Source organism: Scyliorhinus torazame, chromosome 13 (assembly GCF_047496885.1).
Source record: "Scyliorhinus torazame isolate Kashiwa2021f chromosome 13, sScyTor2.1, whole genome shotgun sequence".
In the NCBI taxonomy this organism is placed as follows: Eukaryota; Metazoa; Chordata; class Chondrichthyes; order Carcharhiniformes; family Scyliorhinidae; genus Scyliorhinus; species Scyliorhinus torazame.
Genome location: NC_092719.1, coordinates 40,653,690 through 40,678,889, shown reverse-complemented (window position 1 = coordinate 40,678,889; position 25,200 = coordinate 40,653,690). Strand labels below are relative to the sequence as shown.

Below are 25,200 nucleotides of genomic sequence, written 5' to 3'. Positions count from 1 at the left end.
TGTGATGTTCTGTTTCAGTAAGATCTTGTAGGTATATGGGAGTGTGCCCATGCCTTCGAAGATGTCGCGGTGCTGGTCGATGATGGCGTCGAGATGCGCCCTGAAATCAGCGTCCTGAAAGGCAGACGTGTCATCAGGAGAGAGAGAATGAACTCTCTGAACTCGGTTCAACAGCTTGCATGCCTGTGCGCCAAGCAGGGAGTCTTTCGAGGAGCCCACGATTTCAAAAGGAAGTATGGCTTTGCGTGACCTGTGCGTCACTTCAAGTTGGCACAAGCCGCTAGCAGGAATTACGTTGCCATTATAATCCAATAGCTGGCCGGCTGATGGAAGGATGGCTGGTTTGACACAAAGGCTTTGGAAGTCAGACCGCACAATGAGATTGGCGGAGGCACCAGTGTCCAGGCGGAATCATATTTGGGACCGGTTGACCGTCAGGGTCGCACACCACTCATCGTCTGGATCGATGCTGTATACCGACAACGGCTGGTGTCTTTGCTTCGGGGACAGTCTGTTTTTTGTCACGACACCGACTCGAAAAGGCGCCTTCGGGTCCTCGGTGTCACTGCTGTGTGGGAGGTCCGCATCGGACTCGGTGACCGTGGGTTGAATTGCCCGGACATTCCTGCGAGGCTGGCTGAAGCGATATGAATTGGCAGGCTGAGCTGCTCGGCAGAAGGCAGCATAGTGGCCAAGTCTGCCACATCGTAGGCATTGTCGAGATTTGGCAGGGCCTGCCGTTTTAAATGGGCGGAGCCACAGTTGCTGCACGTTGCAGCGTCAGCACGTTCGCTGCGCCACCGTGCATGCGCAGAGCGGTCGTGCGTGGTGCATGCCTGCGCATTACATTCTCCGACGTCGCCATCCCCTCGTTTGGTGCGCACAAGCGCGGGAGTCCACGAAAAGCGCGCGAAATGGCCGCCCTCATCCAGGCTGAGGCCCTGGAGTTGCTCAATCACTTGGACCCGTTCCGCCTCGTGGGGCCCTTGCCGCGCCGTTTCAGCCACTTGGATGTGGGAATACCGACTCGTGGCGTTTTCGTGTAAGACACTGGTCTCAATGGCGGTCGCTAGGGTGAGCTGCTTTACTTTGAGGAGCTGCTGTCGTAGGGGGTCTGACTGAACGCTGAAAATGATCTGATCGCGTATCATGGAGTCGGAGGTGGGCCTGTAGCTGCAAGACTGCGCAAGGATGCGGAGGTGTGTGAGAAAGGATTGGAAAGGTTCATCCTTGCCCTGCAAACGCTGTTGGAACACTTAGCGCTCAAAACTTTCATTCACCTCTACGCTGCAGTGAGTGTCAAACTTGAGGAGGACCGTCTTGAACTTTGTTTTATCTTCTTCATCCGCAAAGGTGAGAGAATTGAAAATGTGGATGGCATGGTCCCCGGCCGTGGATAGGAGGAGAGCAATCTTCCTGGTATCCGAGGCGTCCTCCTTGTCTGTGGCCTCAAGGAAGAGCTGGAAGTGCTGTTTGAATATCTTCCAGTTGGCCCCTAGATTGCCGGCGATGCGGAGCGGCGGCGGCGGGCTGATGTTGTCCATGTTGCAGGATGACGGAATGCTGGGGGAAGGCAGATCATTTGCAAGTAGGCCTAAGAAGTGCTAATATCTCTCAACTCCTGGTATCATGTTGTGTTGGGTGTTCTGGATCCGTGGAACACATACAGGTCACCAACACTTGAAATAGTGCGACACTATTTTATTGAATCATTAACTGTGTAACATACTCTGTCGGTTAACACGATACTAGCTGTAACTGAAGACCTTTGCCTTGTCCTAACCAGTCGATGCACTTAGCACATGGTGAATGTCTGTGTCGCAGGCTGTGAGCTCTGTCCTCCTAGCTAGATGCAGCTCGAATGAGCGGGAACTCTGATGCCCCCTGTCTTTATAGTGCGTGTGCTCTAACTGGTGATTGGCTGCGGTGTTGTGTGTGTTGATTGGTCCCACTGTGTGTCCATCAGTGTGTGTCTGCACCATGATATAGTGGTGTAAATTATGACAAGACTGGGTCACTGGGTGGGGCCTCGCCCTTCACAGTAGAAACTTTGACTGAGGTGATGGCTGGAGAGTATGAGAGGCAGATCGCCAAACACATGGGGGAAATGCGTGAGGAGAAGTTGGCTGCCATGAAGTAGCTAGTGGTGGAGGTGATGGCGCAGGTGAAGGCGGCAGTGTTGAACACATCAGCCGAGGTATGAGAGGAAAGAGAGAAGTTGAAGTGGGTGGAGGAAGCTTTGTCGCGGCACAGTGACCAGTTCACCTCAATGGGTGAGGAGCTGCGGAGGGTGGTAGAGGCCAGCAAAGGACTCAGAGCCAAGGTGGAGGACCTGGAGAACAGGCAAAGACAGCAGAATTTGAGAATTGTGGGCTTGCCTGAGGGGGTGGAGGGCCCGAGGCTGACTTTGCGAAGATACTGGCGGAGTTGTTGGAGGAGGGGGAAGATCCCTCCCGGTATGAACTGGACAGGGCTCAGCGGTCGCTCAGGCCAAAGCCGACCACAATCGAGCCGCCAATTGCAGTCATAATCTGTTTCCACAAATTCCATATCAAGGAGAAGGTCCTGAGTTGGGTGAAACAAAGGTGTGAGGTGCAGTGGGACGGAGCTGGTATTCGTATATACCACGTCTTAACTATGGAGCTGGCGAGAAGGCGGGCGGCCTTTGGTCGGGTGAAAGGCAGTGTGGTGGGGGTGGGGGCTGAGGTGGTTAGAATCTGTTCGAACAGGTTTCGATGGGCCTGGACTGTGTGTATGGTGGGGGGGGGAAGGGATCGATTCTGTAAGAGGTGTTTTCAAGAGGAAGTGGAGGGGGGATTCTGGGAGTGGGGGGGGTTGACGGCAACAAAGGGGCGAGGCGGGTCAGGCCCGAAGGGCAGAGCCCGGAGCTGTGATGTTTAAAAAATAAATTTAGAATACCCAATTAATTTTTTTCCAATTAATAGGCAATTTAACGTGGCCAATCCACCTAACCTGCACATCTTTGGGTTGTGGGGGTGAAACCCACACAGACATGGGGAGAACATGCAAACTCCACATGGGCTGTGTCCCGGGGCCGGGATTGAACCCGGGTCCTCGGTGCCGTGAGGCAGCAGTGCTAACCACTGCGCAACCGTGCCGCCCTGCCCGGGGCTATGATGATGGCAGATAGGAGGGGCGGGGGGGTGAGACACCCTAGTCAGAATAGTAACGTGGGTGGAGGTATTTAGCACTATCTAGGGAGCTTTGCTTATGCATGTGGAGCCCGTCCCCGAGAAGCCATTTCCGGGGTTTTTTCGTCCGGCCCAAGTTGCAGTGGGTGTGAGGGCAGACGTTTTAGCCGTCACCTCGCTGATCGCTCGTAGACGGGTCTTGGTGGGGTCGAAGTCTGCATCTCCGCCCTGTGCCTCGGCATGGCGGGGGGACCTGCTGAGGTTTCTGACCCTGTAGAAGGTGAGGTTTAAACTGAGGGGGGCAAAGGAGGGGCTCTACAATTCTTTGTGGTTTGTTTATTATACACTTTGGTTGCCATTGAATGCTAAGGGGGGAGGAGGGGGGGGAAGGAGGGAGGAGAGTGAGGTTTGTTTTTGTTCGACGAGTCTATGTTTTAGGCTTTATTTTGTTGGGGTTTAGTTGTTTTCTTCCTTTGTATGGTGAAAATGTTGAAAATATGCCGAATAAAAAAAATATATTTTTAAATATAAAGGTAGAGTACCCAATTCATTTTTTCCAATTAAGGGGCAATTTAGTGTGGCCAATCCACCTACCTTGCACATCTTTGCGTTGTGGGGGTGAAACCTACGGGGAGAATGTGCAAACTCCACACGGGCAATGACCCAGAGCCGGGAATAAACATTTTTTTTTAAAAAGACAATTTTTTAAACAAATTTTTTTATAGACAAATGAATTATTTCTGTTTTCATATTTGGTATGGTTTTTGTTTGTGATGTTATGTATTTAATAGGGATTGATACTGGAAGCTATTGTGGAGCATGCTAGTATGACTGGTGAGGAATCAGTGGCTGGATCAGGGACTAGCTCTCACCATCTGTGATTATGGAGTGGAATTTTTGACCTTGGGTAGGCCTCAGCTGTGTCTTTTCCTTAAAGACAGATTAGGTTTTTTTCCCAAATGATTGTCTGCTTTGCAGCAAATATCTTGTGCAACAGGGAGTGCGAATTGCTGTTGGCGCAGGTTAATCAGAAGAAGTGAAGATTATTTTAGTTACTGTAAACTTAATTGTTTTTAAGCAACAGAAATAATGTCTGTTAACATGGCAACACTGTCCACTTGCCACCTGATATGAAACCAGACTGGTCTGTAATAATCGTATGTGTCTGTTTGCTACGTGTAAAAGAATGTCACTCTGTAGCAGTGTGAAGACAAAGACATTTCATCAGAAATCGCAGTTCCCTTTTTTCCACTTACAAAAAAGGGATGTGATTTTGCAAATCAAATATATCCAAGCAAATGAATTACTTCAAGGTGTCAGAGATTGAAACAAACATTCAAACGTTTAAATTTTCCATTTTGAGAGAGAAAGGTCATGCAGAGGAATAGTTGGGGCTGATTTCGCACAGTGGGCTAAATCGCTGGCTTATAATACAGAACAATGCCAGCAGCGCGGGTTCAATTCCAGTACCAGCCTCTCCGAACAGGCGCCGAAATGTGGTGACTAGGGGCTTTTCACAGTAACTTCATTGAAGCCTACTTGTGACAATGTGATTATTATTAGTTTCAAGGGTGGCAGCTTGAATATTGCTCGAGTGATCTTTCTTTACATATTGGCTTAGGCACCGGGGGCAGAATTTTACTGGCAAAGATGATTGGCGGGGGGAAAGAGGTGGGGAACAGGTGCGGATGCAGTTTAAATCGCCCCCAAGTGAAAGGCTTGTGCTCACAGGACCTGGGTGGAGAACGGCATGCAATGGAAAAATCATGATTTGTGCCTTGCGCTGGTTCCGTCACTATGCTCTGGTCCCTCGCTGGCGGCGTCATCGACATTTGCGCCCCACGCAGGTGGGCCTATGCAAAACTGTCAACTGCATGGATTTAAATATCCTTAGCGGGTTGGACACTTTATGCTCCACCCCTCCACGATGCTCCATCCCTCTTAGGCGGACGCCACGCGGGCATTAATTGGTGCAAGTATTTACATCGGGGCCTGGGCGACAAGGCTGTTGAGGGGGAGCATCAGGCCAAAAAACCTCTCAAAAACCATCAGGCTTGCTGGGGTGGCTGCCTGGGCTGGGGGCAGTAGCCGTGAGCAACTTGGTGCCACGTCTGTGGACTCGAGGTGTCCCAGCTCAGACTGCCATTGCTGCAGTATGTGGATTTAAATGTATCCCTTTGGTGTTACTTATAGGCTCCTGGCTGCTGACTGCTCACTGTGTCCTGTAAATGCTCAGAGAGCCTCTGGTGATGTGGGAGCCTACCCTGACTGCCCATCTGGGAACTGTCAGACAACCAAAAACAAAGAAAAGTACAGCACAGGAACAGGCCCTTCGGCCCTCCAAGCCTGCGCCAATCATGCTGCCCATCTAACTTAAAACCTTTTACAATTCCTGGGCTCATTTCCCTTTATTCCCATCCTATTCATGTATTGATCAAAACGCCCCTTAAACATCACTAATGATACCTGCTCCCACCACCTCTTCCGGCAGCGAGCTCCAGGCACCCACTACCCTCTGTGTGAAAAACATCCCTTGCACCTTAAACCTAAATTGAGTCTTCCACCCTGGGAAAAAGCTTCTGATTATCCACTCTGTCCATGACCCTCACAATTTGCAGGTCACCCCTTAACCTCCGCCATTCCAGTGAGAACAAACCAAGTTTATTCTCTCCTCATAGCTAATGCTCTTCATTCTGGTAAACCTTTTATGTACACTCTACAAAGCCTCCACATCCTTCTGTTAGTGTGGTGACCAGAATGGAACACTATATTCCAAGTGTGGCTTAATTAAGGTTCTATAAGCTGCAAATTGTCTTGCTAATTTTGTTACTGAATGCCCCGTTCGATAAAGGCAAGCATTCTGTATGCCTTATTGACTACCTTCTCCACCTGCATTGCCACTTTCAGTGAACTATGCACCTGTACACCCAGATTCCTATGCTTGTCAATACTCTTAAGGGTTCTGCCAGTTACTGTATATTTCCCACCTGTATTAGACCTTCCAAAACGTATTATTTCACATTTATCTGGATTAAACTCTATCTGCCATCTCTCCGCCCAAGTATTTAACCAATCTATATCCTGTTGTATCCTCTGACAGCCCTTATTGCTATCCGCAATTCCACCAAACTTTGTGTCGTCCTCAAACTTATTAATCAGACATGTTACATTTTCCTCCAAATCATTTATATATACTACAAACGACACAGGTCCTACCACTGATCCCTGTGGATTTGTTTATTGTCACGTGTACCGAGGTACAGCGAAAAGTATTTTTCTGCGTGCAGCTCAAACAGATCATTTAGTACATGAAAGGAAAATACGTAATAGGGCAACACAAGGTACACAATGTAAATCCATAGAAACCAGCATCGGGTGAAGCATGCAGGGGTGTAGCATTAATCAGATCAATCCATAAGAGGATCGTTTAGGAGTCTGGTAACAGCCGGGAAGAAGCTGTTTTTGAGTCTGTTTGTGCGTGTTCTCAGAATTTTGTAACTCCTGCCGGATGGAAGAAGTTGGAAGAGTGAGTAAGTTGGGTGGGAGTGGTCTTTGATTATACTGCTCGCTTTCCCAAGGCAGCGGGAAATGGATGAGAGGTGGGTTAGTGTGATGGATTGGGCGGTGTTCACGACTCTCTGAGAAGTTTCTTGCGGTTTTGAGCCGAGCTGTGGTGCAGCCAGATGGAATGCTTTCTATGGTGCATCTGTAAAAGTTGGTAAGAGTCAATGTGGACATGTTGAATTTCCTTAGTTTCCGGAGGAGGTATAGGCGCTGTTGTGCTTTCTTGGTCCTAACGTTGACGTGGGTGGACCAGGACAGATTTTTGGAGATGTGCCCACCTAGGAATTTGAAACTGCTAACCATTTCCACCTCGACACCATTCATGCAGACAGGGGTGCGTACAGTACTTTGCTTTCTGAAGTCAATGACCAGCTCTTTAGTTTTGCTGGCATTGAGGGAGAGATTGTTGTTGTTACACCACTCCACTAGGTTCTCTATCTCCCTCCTGTATTCTGACTCGTTGTTGGTCGAGATCCTACCCCTTACGATTGTGTCATCAGCAAACTTGTAGATGGCGTTGCAGCCACATTTTGCCACTCAGTCGTGTGTGAATAGGGAGTATAGTAGTGGGGCCTTGGTATTGAAGACTATCGTGGAGGAGGTGTTGATTGTGGTCTCTGGGTCAGAAAGTCGAGGATCCAGTTACAGAGTGAGGAGCCAAGTCCTAGGTTTTGGAGCTTTGATATGAGCTTGGCTGGGATTATGGTGTTGAAGGCGGAGCTGTAGTCACTAAAGGGAGCACCACTAGTCACAGCCCTCCATTCAGAAAAGCACCTTTCCACTGCTACCTCTGTCTTCTATGTCTGAGCCATTTCTGTATCCATCTTGCCAGCTGACCTCTGATCCCGTGTGACTTCACCTTCTGTATCAGTCTGCCATGAGGGACCTTGTCAAAGGCCTTACTGAAGTCCATGTAGACAACATCCACTGCCCTACCTTCATCAATCATCTTCGTCACTTCCTCGAAAAACTCGATGAATTTAGTGACACACGACCTCCCCTTCACAAAAGCATGCTGCCTCTCACTATATGTCCACTTGCTTCCAAGTGGCAGTAAATCCTGTCTCAAAGAATCCTCTCCAATAATTTCCCTACCACTGATCTGTATTTTTCCTAGGTTATCCTTGCTACACTTCTTAAACAAAGAAACAACATTAGCTATTCTCCAGTCCTCTGTAGCCAGTGAGGATACAAAGATGTCTCTCAAGGCTCCAGCTATTTCCTCCCTTGCCTCCCTCAGTATTCTGGGGTAGATCCCATCAGGCCCTGGGAACTTGTATACCTTAATGTTTTTCAAGACGCCCAACACCACCTCCTTTTTGATCTCAATGTGACCCATTTACACACCTTTCCCCAGACTTATCATCCACCAAATCCTTCTCTTTGGTGAATACTAATGCAAAGTACTCATTTAGTACCTCGTTCATTTCCTCTGGCTCCTCGTATAGATTCCCTCCCCTGTCCTTGAAAGGGCCATCCTTCTCCCTGGGGCTCGCCTCTTGCTCTTTATATACGTACAAAAAGCCTTGGGATTTTCCTTAATCTTGTTTGCCAATGACCCCAGTGGTATCAGCAAGGGGATAGCTGTGTCAAAGCTCAATCAGGGTGATGCACGATCAACTACAATTAAATACGAGGTAGTAACATAACTGAAGGCTTTAATAGACTAGAACTGTTCCCCAGCAGCTTCGGTACAGAATGAGTGCTGCTGGGACGGCACCAGTTCTTATACACCGCCTGTCAGGGCGGAGCTACATTCCAAACAGCCAATGGTAAACTCCGAGGTTTAACCAATGGTCTTTAGCCTCTTGGGTACTGCAATACCTGATAATACCACATTCACCCCCTGTTAAAAAAAAGAGTCCGGCGGGGGTGGTGGCCAGTGGTTACAATTGCATCTAACATGGTATGATCAGATATGGAGGTACCGTGATACCACCTTACAGAGTTGTCGAGAATATTTATAAGCGTGGAAGATATATACATTGTGTTCATTTACAGTTACAGTTACACTGAAGCAATCAGTCGGTCGGGTGGCCTGGTCGTCCTCCTGGATCGTCTGAGCTTCGGTGGTGATTCTGGTAGGTGTCCGTGCATCTGCGACTCCGGGAGCGTAGCTTCGGCCTCCATGGCAGCTTCGTCACCCCTAGACGGTGCTGGTGGGGCAAACGGTTGACTCGAGAGGGGGTGCCTCTAGGGGGCGTCAATGGGTGGGAGGGCCTAGGCAGGAGCGGCGGGAGGACTGACCCTCCTGTGAGGTGCTGTGGAGGTGGAGCGGGGTGGGGTAATGGTTCGGGTGCACGTGGGGTTCCGGCGGGCGCCAGGTCCCGAAGGGAGACTGTATCTTGCCGGCCATCAGGGAATGCCACGTAGGCGTTCTGGGGGTTAGCGTACAGCAGGTGGACCCTCTCGACCAACGGGTCTGACTTGTGCACTCGCACGTGCTTCCGGAGCAGGATGGGTCCGGGTGTTGCTCGCCAGGTTGGGAGAGAGGTCCTGGAGGAGGACTTCCTGGGGAAGACAAGGAGACGTTCATGAGGTGTCTGGTTGGTAGTTGTACAGAGCAGTGACCGGATGGCGTGGAGGGCCTCCGGGAGACTGGGAGATTCCTGGATCATAGGGCCAGTAGAACGGTCTTCCAGACCGTTCCGTTCTCCCTCTCTACCTGCCCATTTCCCCGGGGGTTGTAACTGGTCGTCCTGCTTGAGGCAATGCCCCTGTTGAGTAGGAATTGACGCAGTTCGTCGCTCATAAAGGGGGACCTCCTATCACTGTGTATGTAAGCGGGGAAACCGAACAGTGTAAAGATACCCTGTAGGGCCTTGATGACGGTGGTTGCGGTCATGTCTGGGATGGCGAATGGGAACCGGGAGTACTCGTCAATCACGTTCAGGAAATACGTGTTGCGGTCGGTGGAGGCGAGGGGTCCTTTGAATTCCATGCTGAGGCGTTCAAAGGGACGGGAAGCTTTTATCAGGTGCGCCCTCTCTGGCCGGTAGAAGTGTGGTTTGCACACCGTGCAGATTTGGCAGTCCCTGGTGGCTGTCCTGACCTCCTCGATGGAGTAGGGCAGGTTACGGGTCTTAATGAAGTGGAAAAAACGAGTGACCCCCCGGGTGGCAGAGGTCCTCGTGGAGGGCTCGGAGACGGTCCACTTGTGCGGTGGCACATGTGCCGCGGGACAGGGCATCAGGAGGCTTGTTTAGCTTCCCGGGACGATACAAGATCTCGTAGTTGTAGGTGGAGAGTTCTATCTTCCGCCGCAAAATCTTGTCGTTTTTTTATCTTGCCCCGCTGTGCATTATCGAACATGAACGCCACCGACCGTTGGTCAGTGAGGAGAGTGAATCTCCTGCCGGCCAGGTAATGCATCCAATGTCGCACAGCTTCTACTATGGCATGTGCCTCTTTTTCGACCGAAGAATGGCAAATTTCTGAAGCAGGGAGGGTACGGGAGAAGAAGGCCACGGGCCTGCCCGCTTGGTTTAAGGGTGGCGGCCAGAGCTACGTCGGACGCATCGCTCTCGACCTGGAAGGGGAGGGACTCGTCAATGGCGTGCATCGTGGCCGTTGCAATGTCTGCTTTGATGCGGCTGAAGGCCTGGCGGGCCTCCGTCGACAGGGGGAAGGTTGTGGACTGGATTAGGGGTCGGGCTTTGTCTGCGTAGTTAGGGACCCACTGGGCGTAATAACTGAAAAACCCGAGGCAGAGCTTCAGGGCCTTGGGGCAGTGAGGGAGGGGGAATTCCATAAGGGGGCGCATGAATTCAGGGTCGGGGCCTATAACTCCATTTTGCACTACGTAGCCGAGGATGGCTAAGCAGTCGGTGCTAAACACGCATTTATCCTTATTATACGTTAAGTTAAGGATTTTCGCGGTCTGGAGAAATTTTCGGAGGTTGGTGTCGTGGTCCTGCTGGTCATGGCCGCAGATGGTGACGTTATCAAGATACGGGAATGTTGCGCGTAAGCCGTACCGGTCAACCATTCGGTCCATCTCGCGTAGGAAGACCGAGACACTGTTAGTGACACCAAAGGGGACCCTTAAAAAATGATAGAGCCGCCCATCTGCTTCAAAGGCAGTGTATTTGCGGTCACTAGTATGGAGGGGTAGCTGATGGTAGGCGGACTTGAGATCCACCGCGGAGAAGACCTGAAATTGTACGATCCTGTTTACCAGGTCGGATACGTGGGGGAGAGGGTACGCATCCAGCTGCGTAAACCTGTTGATGATCTGACTGTAGTCAATGACCATCCTATGTTTCTCCCCGGTCTTTACCACCACTACTTGAGCTCTCCAGGGACTGTTGCTAGCTTCAATGACCTCTGACCTGATGAAAGTCTGGTCCTGGGCACTGTACCATCTGCTCCTGGTGACGACGGGTTTGCAATCCGGGGTGAGGTTCGCAAACAGGGAAGGTGGGTTGACCTTAAGGGTCGCGAGGCCGCAGACTGTAAGGGGGGGTATAGGGCCCCCGAATTTGAAGGTGGGGCTTTGCAAGTTACATTGGAAGTCCAACCCCAGGAGTGTAGCCGCGCAGAGGTGCGGCAGGACATAAAGGCGGAACTTGTTGAATTTCCTGCCTTGGACAGTGAGGTTTGCTAGGCAGAACCCCTTTATTTCCACCGAGTGTGACCTGGAGGCCAGAGAGATTCTTTGGTTTACAGGGTGGGTAACAAGTGAACAGCGCCTTACCGTGTTGAGATGTATAAGGCTTTCTGTGCTCCCAGAGTCGATCAGGCAGGACGTCTCGTGGCCGTTGATGAAGACCGTCGTCGTTGCTGTTGAGTATCTGAGGTCAATTTTGGTCCAGAGTCACCGAGGCCAGATGAAGTAGTTGCGGATTTTGATCGGGCAGCGTGTAGTCGGCTGTGCTGGGGGCCTGGGGCCCCATCCAAGATGGCGTCTCCTATGGGTCGCACATGGTGCTCGGGGTTGAACAAAATGGCAGCGGGGATGGACAAAATGGCGGTGCCCATCCATCCAGCGTGGTGTCAGAGGGGCAAGATGGCCGCTCCCGTGGGTCGCACATGGGGGGGTGGCGGTGAGTGCTGGCCGCCTGGGGTCCGAAGGGAAGGTTGCCGCGGCGGTCTGGAGTCGCTGGAGACCGCGGCCATGGCTCGTGCCTGGCAGACCCCCACAAAATGGCCCTTCTTGCCGCACCCTTTGCAGATGGAGGTGCGGGCCGGGCAGCGCTGGCGGGGGTGCTTCGACTGCCTGCAGAAGAAACAGCGGGGCCCAACGGAGTTAGCGGGCCGTCTTACAGCGCAGGCCTGCGGGGACACGGGGAAGGTCTGTTGGGCTGCTGCTGCAGGATGCCACGCAGCCCAGGGGGCCGCCGCGCGGTCGGGCGCATAGGATTGCGCATTTCTGGAGGCAATGTCCATGGACCTTGCCAGGGCCCGTGCCTCTCTAAGTCCCAGGGTGTCTTTTTCTAAGAGTCTTTGGCGGATCTCTGAGGAGCTCATACCTGCTACGAAGGCATCCCGGATTAGGAGTTCCATGTGCTCGCTCCCCGAAACTTGCGGGCAGCCACAGTTTCTGCCCAGCACGAGTAACGATTACCCGGGGCTTTGCCGTCTAGTTGCAAGCTGGAGTCTATGGCTCACCCTGGGAAAGAGGGTGTCCCTCCTCTCCTCAGTGGCATTGGGCAGTGAGTCCAACTCCTAAAATTGGGGGGGGGGGGGGGGGGGAGTCTTCTCTGAGCCATCTTTGTGGCTACAATGTGCGTGTGGCGAGTAGAGAGCTTAAACGCTGCTCCAGCAGTCAGGCTCTTTATCGCTAATTCCAGCCCCAGTGGTTACAATTCATACCGGCAGAGCGCTGGTCTGTTTCCGTGCCCGAATTCGCTGATGAATAGCGCCCCCATTGGGCACGTGAAGCGCATGCTATTCAGTCCTGGCGGGAACACTTAGTCTCCCAAACGGAGAATCCAACTCCTGTTCTGAGATCGTGGTTTCACTCTGTTACAAGTGATTTTCAACATTTTGCAAGTAATTTCTTCAGCTGTACTTGCCTTGTTCTGCACTTCACTGCTGCCAATCTTCGCTGCAGCTTGGGAACAACCTAACAACCTTAGAGTTCTGATGGGGAATGTGAGAAGCGGTAACACCAACATCACCAATAGCAGCAGCAGTTGCCTTCTCCTCAAGTCACACCACAGAATAGGTGGGATTGACAGTGCTGCAGCTGGAAGGGGGCAATCCTCCTCCTTACAGTATAGGCCAGAACCTCAGCTGTCTTGACTTGACTGAGCAACAGTATGTCAGGAGCTCAGGCTTTCACAGTAGGTCATTGCTGATATCTGCAGCATCTTTTGCAACGGGATCTCCTTCTCAGTGGGACAGGTGGGCACACATGCCACTGGCTGTCAAGGTCAGCACAGCCCTGAATTTCTTTGCCTCCATCTTCTTCCAGAGATCTGCGGATGACATCTGAAGGATTTCACAATCTACTGCCCACAGTGCATCGCCCACATTCCCGATGCCACATCTGTCCCTTACATCCACTTTTACTGATGAGGCCAGTCAGAACCAGTGGACTCTCACTTTTGCTGAGTGACTGGATTCCCTCAGATAGAGGGAAGTCGTTGGCTGTGCACAAGTGGTGTCCTCTGAATCCAACGGATTTGTCTATCAAAAGTGATTCCGCTCCATCAATGTTCGCTGGAATGTAACCGCCGGAAGACAAATCATGCCTGTCGTTGCAAGATATCCTGGAAGCTGTGATGATCCCTTCATCCTACACCAGTCGTATCTCCCACAGATCTTCACACCACAGGCAGTTGGCAGGAGGCTCCTTGAAGGCAAGGGCAAACCATGATCCCCATCACTGAAGCAGGGGTAGGCTGTAACCGGAGGACACATGAGCACAAAGGTTCTCATTGAGCAAGCAACTGGGTTGCTGAAAATTTGATTCAGGTGCCTGGACAGATTTGGGACACCTTTCATTAAGACTGCCCAGAAAGATATCCTGTTGTGTCTGATACAACTTATTTTAGAAATTATCCAGAGCTCGTACCTCCTGGTTACTAGATCTTGCAGTGGAAAAAAAACACCACTTTTTGACAAACCGTTGAACAGTTCCAAGAAATATTATTTAATCTCCTCTGCTTCAGTGAATACACTGCTATTGTTTCTATAGCTTCATCATAACAATTGTCCATCAGCCCAGCCATTATCTGTTTGAATCCACATTGCGTTATTTCTCTGTGATGCTCATTCATTCTCTGAAATGAGATGCTCAAAAATACACACAGTACTCCGACTGTAGTACATCATCATCTCCCTGCTTCTGGATATATATATATTTTTTAAAAATATTCCCCTTTATTGTTATTTTGGCTCATCCCAGCTTTGAAAGAACAGTGTTTTTCTCCCCATAGATATCTCTCGGTTTTCCACTTCGTTGAAAATCTTATAGGCCTGAATTTTTATCCTCTAAGTGGGTAGCAGGATACGAGAACATTCCCAGCTTGGCCCACCCACGTTGGAAGAAAGTACCTGCAAGGACGGGATTTTCATTTTGGGGAATGGATGTGGGCTGGCGTTGGGCCAACTCACTGAGAATAAGTTTGGAGGCAGCCACAGGGTCTGCTGGGTGCCAAGACAGGCTGTTTAAAAGGCCCACCTTGGTGTTGTGGGACACTGTCCCAGTTAAAATAAGAACAGAAAGGCCCTCTAGCTCTCGCCCCCATGTCCATTCATCCACTATACTCTGTATAGAAGTAATGGGCCTTATAATCACAGTAGGATGTGTAAATAAAATACTTTAGAAAAGGGCATTCACTAATAACTTTCCGGAAACCCCCCCAATTATTTTTACTATAGGGCAATAAAGGTGTCAATAATCTAGATCCTTTACAGTTTCAATAGATGAAACTGCAAGCACATGAAACCTCAACCTTGTATAATCAACATTGTGAAATTGATAGCAGAGATCAGAGATCCAGTGCTGTCAATAAAGCAATGTTTTCTCTGCGGCATAGGTGTTTCAACAAGCTAATGGACTTCGAGGCTTTCAGCTAACCCTCATTATGTATTTTTGGGAGTATAGCTTGGCACGGGAAGTGGCACAAGAAAAACCATTTGAACTTATCTTACATTCTGTCCATTCATGTAGAATATAGTTTGTGACACCTCGGAGGGGCCATAAGCAAAAGCTCATTGAAAACCTGGCCGACTTCATGAAAATTGCTGAGGACTTGAACATGCGTAGCCTCGCAATGAAACCAACCAGATTGGGAGGGGAGGGTGCAGATCTTGACCAGAACCAGTCCATACCCCTCCAAAGATCTGTTGAAAATTGGTAACCCCAGGAATGGGGTGGGGATCCCTTGTTCTTTATTCCCCTCCCCCACCCACCCCAAATTCACATTTATTTATCTTGAACTAGGTATACCACATAACTGCCCTTAGTTATCTGGTTCTTCCTCACAGGTTCCCATATTCAATCTCTCAACAATCTTTTCTCTTCATATTACTGTCACTACCTCACTTTCTTTTATGTGGAAAATAATTGAAAATGTCACGGACAGTTACAGTTAATACAGCAATACTATTGATAAAGTTGTAAGATCTTTGATCAAGTTTGTCAATATAATTAACGACTTAACCTAAAAAAGCTTTACCGTGGATTATAATGGAGCTTGCATTGGAGTTAGGAAAATCATTTACTGTGACATGACTCTAATGTGTGAACATTTGCATAATGTGCCATTTGCAAATGGCCTCCCAGCGCACACACTGCAAGCAGTTCAGAAGGCATTTGACTGGCTTTGAGACTCCTTGCAACTTAAAAATATGAGAGATTGTTTAACCTAATTTCTAAAGCTTAAATATTGCATCCTTTTTTTCTTGCAAGTCTGTACAGAGAGAACGGTTTTCTGAATTTTCTACTAAGAAAATTCATGAAACCGAACTTGTAATTTTGAAAAAGAAAAATTGGTAAATTGGCAACTTTAAGCAAATGTGATGAGATTGTATGCAAAACGCAACTTGAAGCCGTTTAAAAAAAAAGAAATCAGCAATCTCATTCATGATCAGTCCCATAGAGGTGGTAAAGGACACACGTTACAGTGAAACAATTTAATGATAAATTTACCACACCAAGGTTCAAGGGGAAACAGCATCATTGACGAGTATGAAACAAAAGAATTCCAAGGCCAAATAGAGTAAGCAGTCAAAACAACAGAAAATTCATTTGTGGGATGTGGGTGTTGCGGTCTCGGCCAGTATTCATTGCCCTTGAGAATGAGAACTTTCTTGCTGGAAGTATGATGGAGCAGGACCTGTACCTACACTAGTGCTGATCCCACATAGCCTCTGGGCACAGTTTAATTATAGAGAGGATGAGATCCAATACTTTCCTTGTAAACACCTGTCACTGTAGACTTGCCTGGTTGGGGTGGGAAATAATGGCCAGAATGTTGTCTGCCAAAGGGGAGGTGATGGGGTTGAGTCCAGGTTAAAGCGGGCAGTAAAGCCAGAAAGGCGGTGTGATCCCCACCCTATCACAATAACCCCACCTAATCTTTGAACCACGAGACAATTTAGCATGAACAATCCACCTAACCTGCACATCTTTGGACTGTGGGAGGAAACCGGAGCAAGATTGGGAACTCAACATGATTTTGCCCACTTCCAGCTTTACCCCACGCGGGTTTGCATTTGTGTGAGAAACCCCTGTGGAATTGTTGGGTTAATAAATTAACTCGAGTTAAATGCAGACTCCTAGTTTTGAGAGTCAACACAGGTTTCCCGAGCTGCAAGGCCGCACGGTGGTTAGCACTGCTACTTCATGGCGCCGAGGACTCAGGTTCAATCCGTGCCCCGGGAATGTTTGCACAATCTCCTCGTGTCTGCGTGGGTTTCACCCCCACAACTCCAAGATGAGCAGGTAGGTGGTGCACTGGCCATGCTAAATTGCCCCTTAGTTGAAAAAAAACAATTGGGCACTTTAACATTTTTTAAAAATTAGTTTCTCAAACTGTGTGGAACTCGCCAAGGTCAATTAGGCGAAGAACAGCAGGGAGTGCTTGATCAGTGAACAGACAGGCTGGGAAGCCTTCAAAGAATAAAACTGAATAATTGTAAACCTACCGAGTCGAGATGTTGGTGCTCACTGCACTTCTCGCTCTCTCTTTCAGTAGGCATACCGGGTGTGCAAGAATCAGGAGCTGGAACCCTGGCTGATTCACCCTAACTTAGCTCAGGATCCTGTGATTAATTGTAATGACCTAACTACTACGCTCAACAAGGTCAAGTGGCTGTTTACAAATAGCAAAACTGTAAAGCTGAGTGATGGACATTTCACTTTGAAGTCATGAAGACAACACAAAGCACTTCTTATCTGTTTTTTTTAATTCCATAAAGTTGCTGCATTTTAGTTGACAGAAAAAGAGCTTTGCAAGGCAGAATGCATTTCCTTGTCCATGTTGGCAAAGGGTAGAAAACTTTGCCTGCCTTGTGCACATCATTTTGTTTTTCTTTAGTAAAATGTGAAAACTCCGACTCCATTTAGTTTTTAGTTTAAAATGTTTCAATTTAATTTGGCTGCATATTTCATTTGGAGCTGTGCAGGGTTAAGTGTCATTCCCAAATAAATTACCTCATAAAAAAAACTTACAAATCATTATATTTCTCCAAGGATATATCTGGTGTGAAAACATCCAACAGCCCAATAACCTGGAGAGAAAACAGAAAATTTTTATAGTCAATTTATCATTCATATAGATTATTATCCAGTATATCTGAAAAGAATAGGAAAAAGACCGATCATGTGATGAGTATTTCTTCAGTTTACAAAAATTGGGCATTTATTCCTGAAGGACTTTTATTTTTAGTAAGGTTAAAAGAGCTCTACCTTTACAAAAAAGCACCTGTAAACCAAACGACAAGTGTTTGCCAAACATGTAAAACTGTAGCACAATGCAATCAGAAATGCAACCTATGGTTGAAATGTATTACTCTCATATAACAGAATGTAAATAAATATATTTACGCAAGAACTGCAAAACTTCAAACGAGGGCAGCACGGTAGCACAGTGGTTAGCACTGTTGCTTCACAGCTCCAGGATTCCAGGTTCAATTCCCAGCTTAGGTCACTGTCTGTGCGTAGTCTGCACGTTCTCCCCATGACTGCATGGGTTTCGTCCGGGTGCTCCAGTTTCCTCCCACAGTCCAAATGTGCAGGTTAGGTGGATTGGCCAAGCTAAATTGCTCTTAGTGTCTAAAAAGGTTAGGTGGGGTTATTGGGTTATGGGGATAGAGTGGAAGTGTGGGCTTGGGTAAGGGTGCTCTTTCCAAGGGCAGACTCGATGGGCCGAATGGCCTCCTTCTGCACTGTAGATTCTGTAGATATATTAACAGATTCCCGTACCGGCCTCCCCGAACAGGTGCTAGAATGTAGCGACTAGGGGCTTTTCACAGTAACTTCATTGAAGCCTACTTGTGACAATAAGCGATTATTATTATTAGATTCTATGTGGAGGTATTGTGGCAGAATGGTAACAGCCCTAACTCTGGACCAGAAGCTCCAGAGGTTCTAGTCCAACACCAGGACTACGTAAGGAGCTTTCATGACACGGTTCAAATGGTTGATATTCAGCCTGGGAACCTTCCACCACTTCCCCATTATTCCCCAAAGGGAAAAACAGTGTCTGTGTGTGAAGATACCTTAAAATTTAACATGTCTGGCTACAAATGACACAGGATTCTTTCAGGGTTCTCCTTCCCCCTACACAAAAATAGTTTGCAGCACACCTCTTTTATGGACAAGGAGGTAGAAATTCCTCTTGGGAAGTTGTGCAAAATGGGCAAGAGCAAATTTGCAGATCATTTTACAAGTCTGCCCAATTTTCTTTTTTGTGACTTATTTTATGGAAAAGATATTGCTGCTGCTACTTGTAGCTACTCCTACCAAGAAATCTGCTGTCCTGATATGTCAACAAAGAACAAAGAACAAAGAAATGTACAGCACAGGAACAGGCCCTTCGGCCCTCCAAGCCCGTGCCGACCATACTGCCCGACTAAACTACAATCTTCTACACTTCCTGGGTCCGTATCCTTCTATTCCCATCCTATTCATATATTTGTCAAGATGCCCCTTAAATGTCCCTATCGTCCCTGCCTCCACTACCTCCTCCGGTAGTGAGTTCCAGGCACCCACTACCCTCTGCGTAAAAAACTTGCCTTGTACATCTACTCTAAACTTTGCCCCTCTCACCTTAAACCTATGCCCCCTAGTAATTGACCCCTCTACCCTGGGGAAAAGCCTCTAACCATTGTGCCACCGTGCCGCCCCAGTAGAACAGTAGAGCATGTCATGCTCGTTTGTCTTGCACCATTCTCACACATCCACTCTAGCTCATCTGCAGCCACTCTGGGACGTCCATCATCCAACTACACCCATGTCTACCCCTCTTTCCGCCGCCCTCCACTTTGCTCTCTCGAAGAGATCTCTGTAGCTTTTCAGCTCTGATAAAAAGGTTGAAATACTGACAATTTATTTTCTCAATGTCTTTTTTTTTTTAACTGTTCATTTTGTTCTTGCAATTTCGAGAACTTCTTCATTTGTTTTTTGGCCTGTGTATGGAATTTTAAATATATGTCTCAGCATCCACATTTCAAAGGCGTCTATTATCTTCCACAGATCTTTATTTATTGTCCAGATTTCTGAGGCACACAGGAAAGTGGATAGAATGTTTTTTTTTCCTTGTTACAAACGTGAATTTTCTTGTTGTTAACACAGCCTTTCTTCACCTCCATAAAATTACTTTTCATCATAGATTATCATAGAATTTACAGTGCAGAAGGAGGCCATTCAGCCCATCGAGTCAGCACCGGCTCTTGGAAAGAGCACCCCACCCAAGGTCAACACCTCCACCCTATCCCCATAACCCAGCAACTCCACCCAACACTAAGGGCAATTTTGGGCACAATGGGCAATTTAGCATGGCCAATCCACCTAACCTGCACATCTTTGGACTGTGGGAGGAAACCAGAGCACCCGGAGGAAACCCACGCACACTATCCTTCGTCTGATTTCAGCATCGCATCTACCATCTTGTTGTCATTTGTCCCACGTAGACAATCATCTACTTCAATCTTCACCCTAGTTTCTTCAAGTATGTTTCTCCTAATTATAGTTGCCGTTGTCTTTTTCTAAACTTCTAGAGTTTACTTCATCTACAATATTGGGGCCTGTTCTGACTCTGAAAATAGCACCGTGACATCTGTGTACCGCAAGTTGTTGAGGTGAAGGGAAAATGGGTTGCCAAATCACCTGCGCAACTGTGTAAACCAACTTTATATGCCCAATGGTGTCTGAATCACAGAATCCCTACAGTGCAGAAGGAGGCCATTCGGACCATCGAGTCTGCACCCATCCTTCGAAAGACCACCCTACCTAGGCCCGATTCCCCACCCTATTCATGCAACCCCACCCTAAGGGGCAATTTGGCATGGCCAAACCACCTAACCTGCGCATCTTTGGATTGTGGGAGGAAACCGGAACACCTGGAGGAAACCCACGCAGACACGGGGAGAAAGTGCAAACTCCACACAGACAGTCTCCCGAGGTCAGAATCGAACCCGGGTCCCTGGTGCTGTGAGTCAGCAGTGCTAACCATTGTGCCACCGTGCCGCCCCAGTAGAACAGTAGATTCTGAAATAGAACAATTAATTTAATGCACAATAATGGAGAGAAGCTGAGAAAGAGGCAACTAATTATTTATAGAGGGAAAAATTCAGTCTTTTATCATGGCATATATCTGAAGCAATGTTTGTGTAACAGATTTTGGAGACTGAATTTTCAGTCAGATCAGACATTCAAAACTTAATATAATAATTGCATCAGGGCCCTGGAATTTTATTTTGGGATATCCATGCTCAAATCTTAAATACACTTTACTGAAATTCTGTCCGTTCTACCTTGGCAGATGGTTTAGCACAGGGCTAAATTGCTGGCTTTGAAAGCAGACCAAGGCAGGCCAGCAGCACGCTTCAATTCCCGTACCAGCCTCCTCGAACAGGCGCTGGAATGTGACGACTAGGGGCTTTTCACAGTACCTTCATTTGAAGCCTACTTGTGACAATAAGCGATTTTCATTTTTCATTTAATTTCAGATGCTTTAACTGGTTTAAAATAAATAGATTAATATTTCACTAAAACAATAGAGGACAGGATTTCAAATATCACCAGCATTTTATAGCCGAATTTCAGAGGCTGGTGTTACGTTCTTGTACAGAGACAATTACTGAGTCGGCGTACTAAAGAACATCTAGATCAAGACTAGTTTATTTTATTACAGTGTGGGTAGGAAACTAATGCTATAAATCTGGAACTAATGCAAACACGACTGGCCACGATGGTTTCTCCTCCAGACTCCCCCCAGGCTACAGTGTCACGTGCTACTTCTTGCCTGCCACCTACTGGTCGGAGGTTATACATATTTGCACATACACTTGTTAATGCATATCACTACACCTGGTTGTCATTGGGGTCAAGGGAGCAGATGGAGGTTCTCTTGGAGAAGATGAGCTCAGTAAACACATGAGGGAGGAATGGGAGAGAAAGTAAAGTAAGATCACAGGTTCAGGGCTAACCAGAGAACCGGAAGCCAGAGGGATGGTGATGGGTTGTGATCTTATGGTCTTATGGGTTGTGATCCACCGCAACTCTCAGTACAGCACGTTTTATTTAATTATTTCACAGGATGTGTGTGAACCAGGCCGGGCCAGCATTTATTCCGCATCCCTAATTGCCCTTGAGAAGGTGGTGGTGTTCTGTCTTCATGAACCCACTGTAGTCTATGTGGTGGAAGTACACCCACAGTGCTGCGTGGAAGAGAGTTTGAGGGTTTCTCATGAAGGAACGGTGATAGCGTTCCAAGCCAGCATGGTGTGTTATGTATCCGTGCCCACCACAATGTTACTCGTCAACTTGGTCATTCCACTCCTCCTTGTATTGATCCAGCCAGTATTTGTACAGCAATGGTTTCTGCGCCGACCATTCACACAGGGTCACCTCTGGACTTCCTCAGGAATCAACCTTTCCTCTCCTCCTCGCCGTAATCTTTGTGCAACCCCACAGTTCTATCACCTGTGCTATTAGGTCAGCTTCTAGAAGTATTCTGACAATACCCAGCTTTGACCACTGACACTGCAATGCTGATATTAAATTAATTAGTTCAACTGAATTTGGGAATACTGAAGCTACCTTCACAGAACCCTGCCCAATATATTTCTCCCTTGCCACTGACTCCCCGCCCCTCCCCCCTCCCCCTCCCTGCATGGTTGTTCACCTACGCTGAACCAGATGGAGCATAACCTCAGAGTTCTGTTTTGACCGGCAGCTGAGGTTCAAACCCATATTCTAACTGACATCAACACTGCTTACTTCCAGCTTCACAACCTTATCTTATCTACCGCTGTTGAAAGCCTTAAAAAACTTGGCTTTATACGATATCTTTCACAATCTTCAGATGTCTTACCTCTAAGTACCGTTGAAGTGTCCACATTTTGTAACTTAGGGAAATGCAGCAGCAAATTTGCGCACAGCAAGCTTTCATAAATAACAAAGACGATGAGCATTTAATTGGTGTTAGTGATGTTTTTTGAAATAAATACAGGCCAGAACACCTGCTCTTTATCAAAACGGTGCTATGGGATCATTTACATCCACCCCTGGGACAGCAAGTGGATATTTAATGCCACGCCTAAAAGAGGACACCTCCATAGATGCAGTATCATTAATTATTGCGCTGAAGTGCTGGTCTATAATTTTCTGCTCCAGTTTCGGAGCACCTGTTGTCAGTTCCCTGAACACCTAGCTTGTCCAGAACTCAGCCAACTAAATCCTGACTTATTCACAATTCACCCCAATCTTGTTCACCTGAATTAATATGTCACCCGATATATCAGCTTTTAAATCTTCAAGCTTACCTGTAAATCCCTTAGCCTTCCTAACCTCTACTATTCCCTCCAGCCCGTGCTCCCTGCTACTCTGATTCCAGCTTTATGTGTATCCTTGCACCAGAGAGATTGGTCAGCCGTCTCAGCCCTATCCTCTCGAAAATCCTCCCAGTTCCTACAATCCCCACCTACAATAGCTATACGTAATGTTAATGATCAAAGTCACAAATCACATACCTTGTGAATGTGACTCTGGTATACTATCCTTCCTCATCCTCCTCAATCAGTCTGAAGCTGTTTACATGGGTGGCGGTTGACTACACTGTCCTTTACCAACCCTTCTCCACTCTTGTATAGCTGGATGAAAAACCACTTACCTATTTCCACTCTTATCTGCATTCTCAACCAGAGAATCCTTGCAATTGCTCACTTCTTGCATCCACAACTTACCTCTGGTGTCCCCAAGGATTTATTGGTGCCCCCCCCCCCCCCTACTTCTCACCTATATGTTGCCCCTGGGTGGCATCATCTAAAAATATGTCAGTTTCCACATGAACATTTGACAACGACTAGCTCCACTTCAATCCCACCATGGTCTTAATTTATCACATTGTTCAACATTCATTACTGGATGAGCAGAAATTTCCTCCAACTACATATATGGAAGGTCGAAGCAGTTGTCTTTGTTCTTCACCATAAATTCCATTCCCTATCCATCGACTCCACCGCTCTCCCTGATAACTGCGGAGGCTGAGCCAGATTGTTCACAACCTTGGTGCTCCAAGACGAGCTTCCGATCACATATCCCCCCCCCATGCCAATTTTCACCTTTGTAAAAGAGGAAAACTTGCATCGATGTAATTCATGACTACAGGATTTCCCAAAGGGCTTTACAGCCAACGAGATAAGCCTCAGCTCATCTGCTGCTGAAATAATCATCCATGCCTCAGTTACCTTCAAAAGTAACTAATCCAGCACACTCCTGACTGAACGACCCAACCATAAATTGGAAGTCATCCAGAACTCTACTGCCAATCCTAATTTGCTCATCACCCCTGTGCTCGCTGACATACAATGGCTTCCAGTTGAGCAACAGATTTATTTTAAAAACTCGCCTTTGTTTTCAAATTTCTCCATGGCCTTGCTCCTTCCTAGTTCTAACTGTCTCCAACCTGACAACCCTCAGATATGTTGACTCCTCCAATAGTGTCCTCCATTTTAATTACTCCACAATTGGTGGTTGTTCTTGCAGCTGCCAAAATCCTAATCTCTGGAATTCCCTACTTAAGCCTTTCCGAGATCTTTCAGCTTCCATTTCTTCCTTTAAGATGCTCATTAGTGCCTAACCTTTTGGCTGTGCTTTTGGTCATCTGCCCTGCCATCTCCTTTTGTGGCTAAGTATCAAATTCTGTTTGGTCATACTCCTGTGAAGCATTTTGGGACATTTTAAACACCAGTTACTCTTGTTTCTCAATCAAACCTTCTGTCACTTTTCCCTAACATCCCCTTCCCCAAACAATGGGTCATCTTGCTTTCCTTTATCTCTCAGAGAAATGCTCTGGGATGTTATTGCTGTACAACTTTCAAGCAGTTGTAGTAAGTGCCAGTTGTTGAACTATGTTTCAATGAATAATTAATACACTAGCTTGATCAAAGAAATGAACATATATAATGACATGCATAGATGACAAAGCTTTACCCTCAGAAATACACAGTGGATCAGTTAAATAGAGTTTTAAGGTTCTAATATCACAACACACTAAAGTCTACTTTGCACTTGTGCTAGTTTTCAGCTGATTGTTAACGAGACGAATCTCACATTCATTAAATTTTTTTGGACACTTTCTGACCCCTTCTTAAAAGCTCTCTGCCATTGTGTGACTGTTAGCACAAGTGTGGGAACAGCTTGAAGCAACGCAAGTATGTTACTATGGTGACAGTATCTGGATGCTGAACACTGCTACCTAACATGACAGAACAAAGACGCTGGCACTGTCTTTATAGAGGCTGTAAAGGCCTCGCACAAAAATGTTTTGCTAATTGAATTTCAATAGTCACATTGCTCCTTCATTGCCGATTCCAAGCATTGAATGTTAGAATTTTGTATCTGAACCAAACTGCTATGTCCCTGAAACTTCCCCATAGAAGGGACATTGGACAGTCTAAAAAAAAAAGACTTAATTTTAGTTCTTATTGCCAAAATAGAAAGGCCCATAATATAACTTGAGACATAACAATGGCAAGGCACATAACCACGGACTGCAATGCACAGCTTATGTTCCAGCCTCGGAGCTGTTTTAGAGAATTTATCAGGCTTAACCTTGAGGGAGTTGACATTACTAGTATAAACAACTGACAAGCTTACTCCTATTTTGTGTTAACCAATTAAACCAAATTAGACAAACTTACTCCTATTTTTTGCTGCCAAGCTTACTCCTATTTTTGAAATAAAACATTAACCATTTAAACAAAATCAAATTAACCGAGGGACAATTTAAAGGGGCAGCCCCTTAAAATGATACTGCATTAAACATAAAACAAATCATATAGGAAACTTAAAACATTAAAT

The 25,200-nt window shown here is 47.2% G+C and overlaps 1 protein-coding gene and 1 long non-coding RNA gene across 4 annotated transcripts in view; one reads left to right on the top strand and one right to left on the bottom strand.

Annotated features, from left to right (window-relative positions):
* LOC140387981 (uncharacterized) overlaps nucleotides 1-25,200 on the top strand; it is a 137,335-nt gene that overhangs the window by 33,031 nt on the left and 79,104 nt on the right. The gene's annotated exons all lie outside the window — the stretch shown is intronic.
* The window catches only part of LOC140387980 (mitogen-activated protein kinase 12-like), a 97,929-nt gene that overhangs the window by 67,821 nt on the left and 4,908 nt on the right, over nucleotides 1-25,200 (bottom strand). Inside the window, exon 3 of the mRNA XM_072471407.1 lies at nucleotides 17,344-17,402. Coding sequence (XP_072327508.1) covers nucleotides 17,344-17,402 — 59 coding nt within the window. The remainder of the gene's footprint in view (nucleotides 1-17,343; nucleotides 17,403-25,200) is intronic.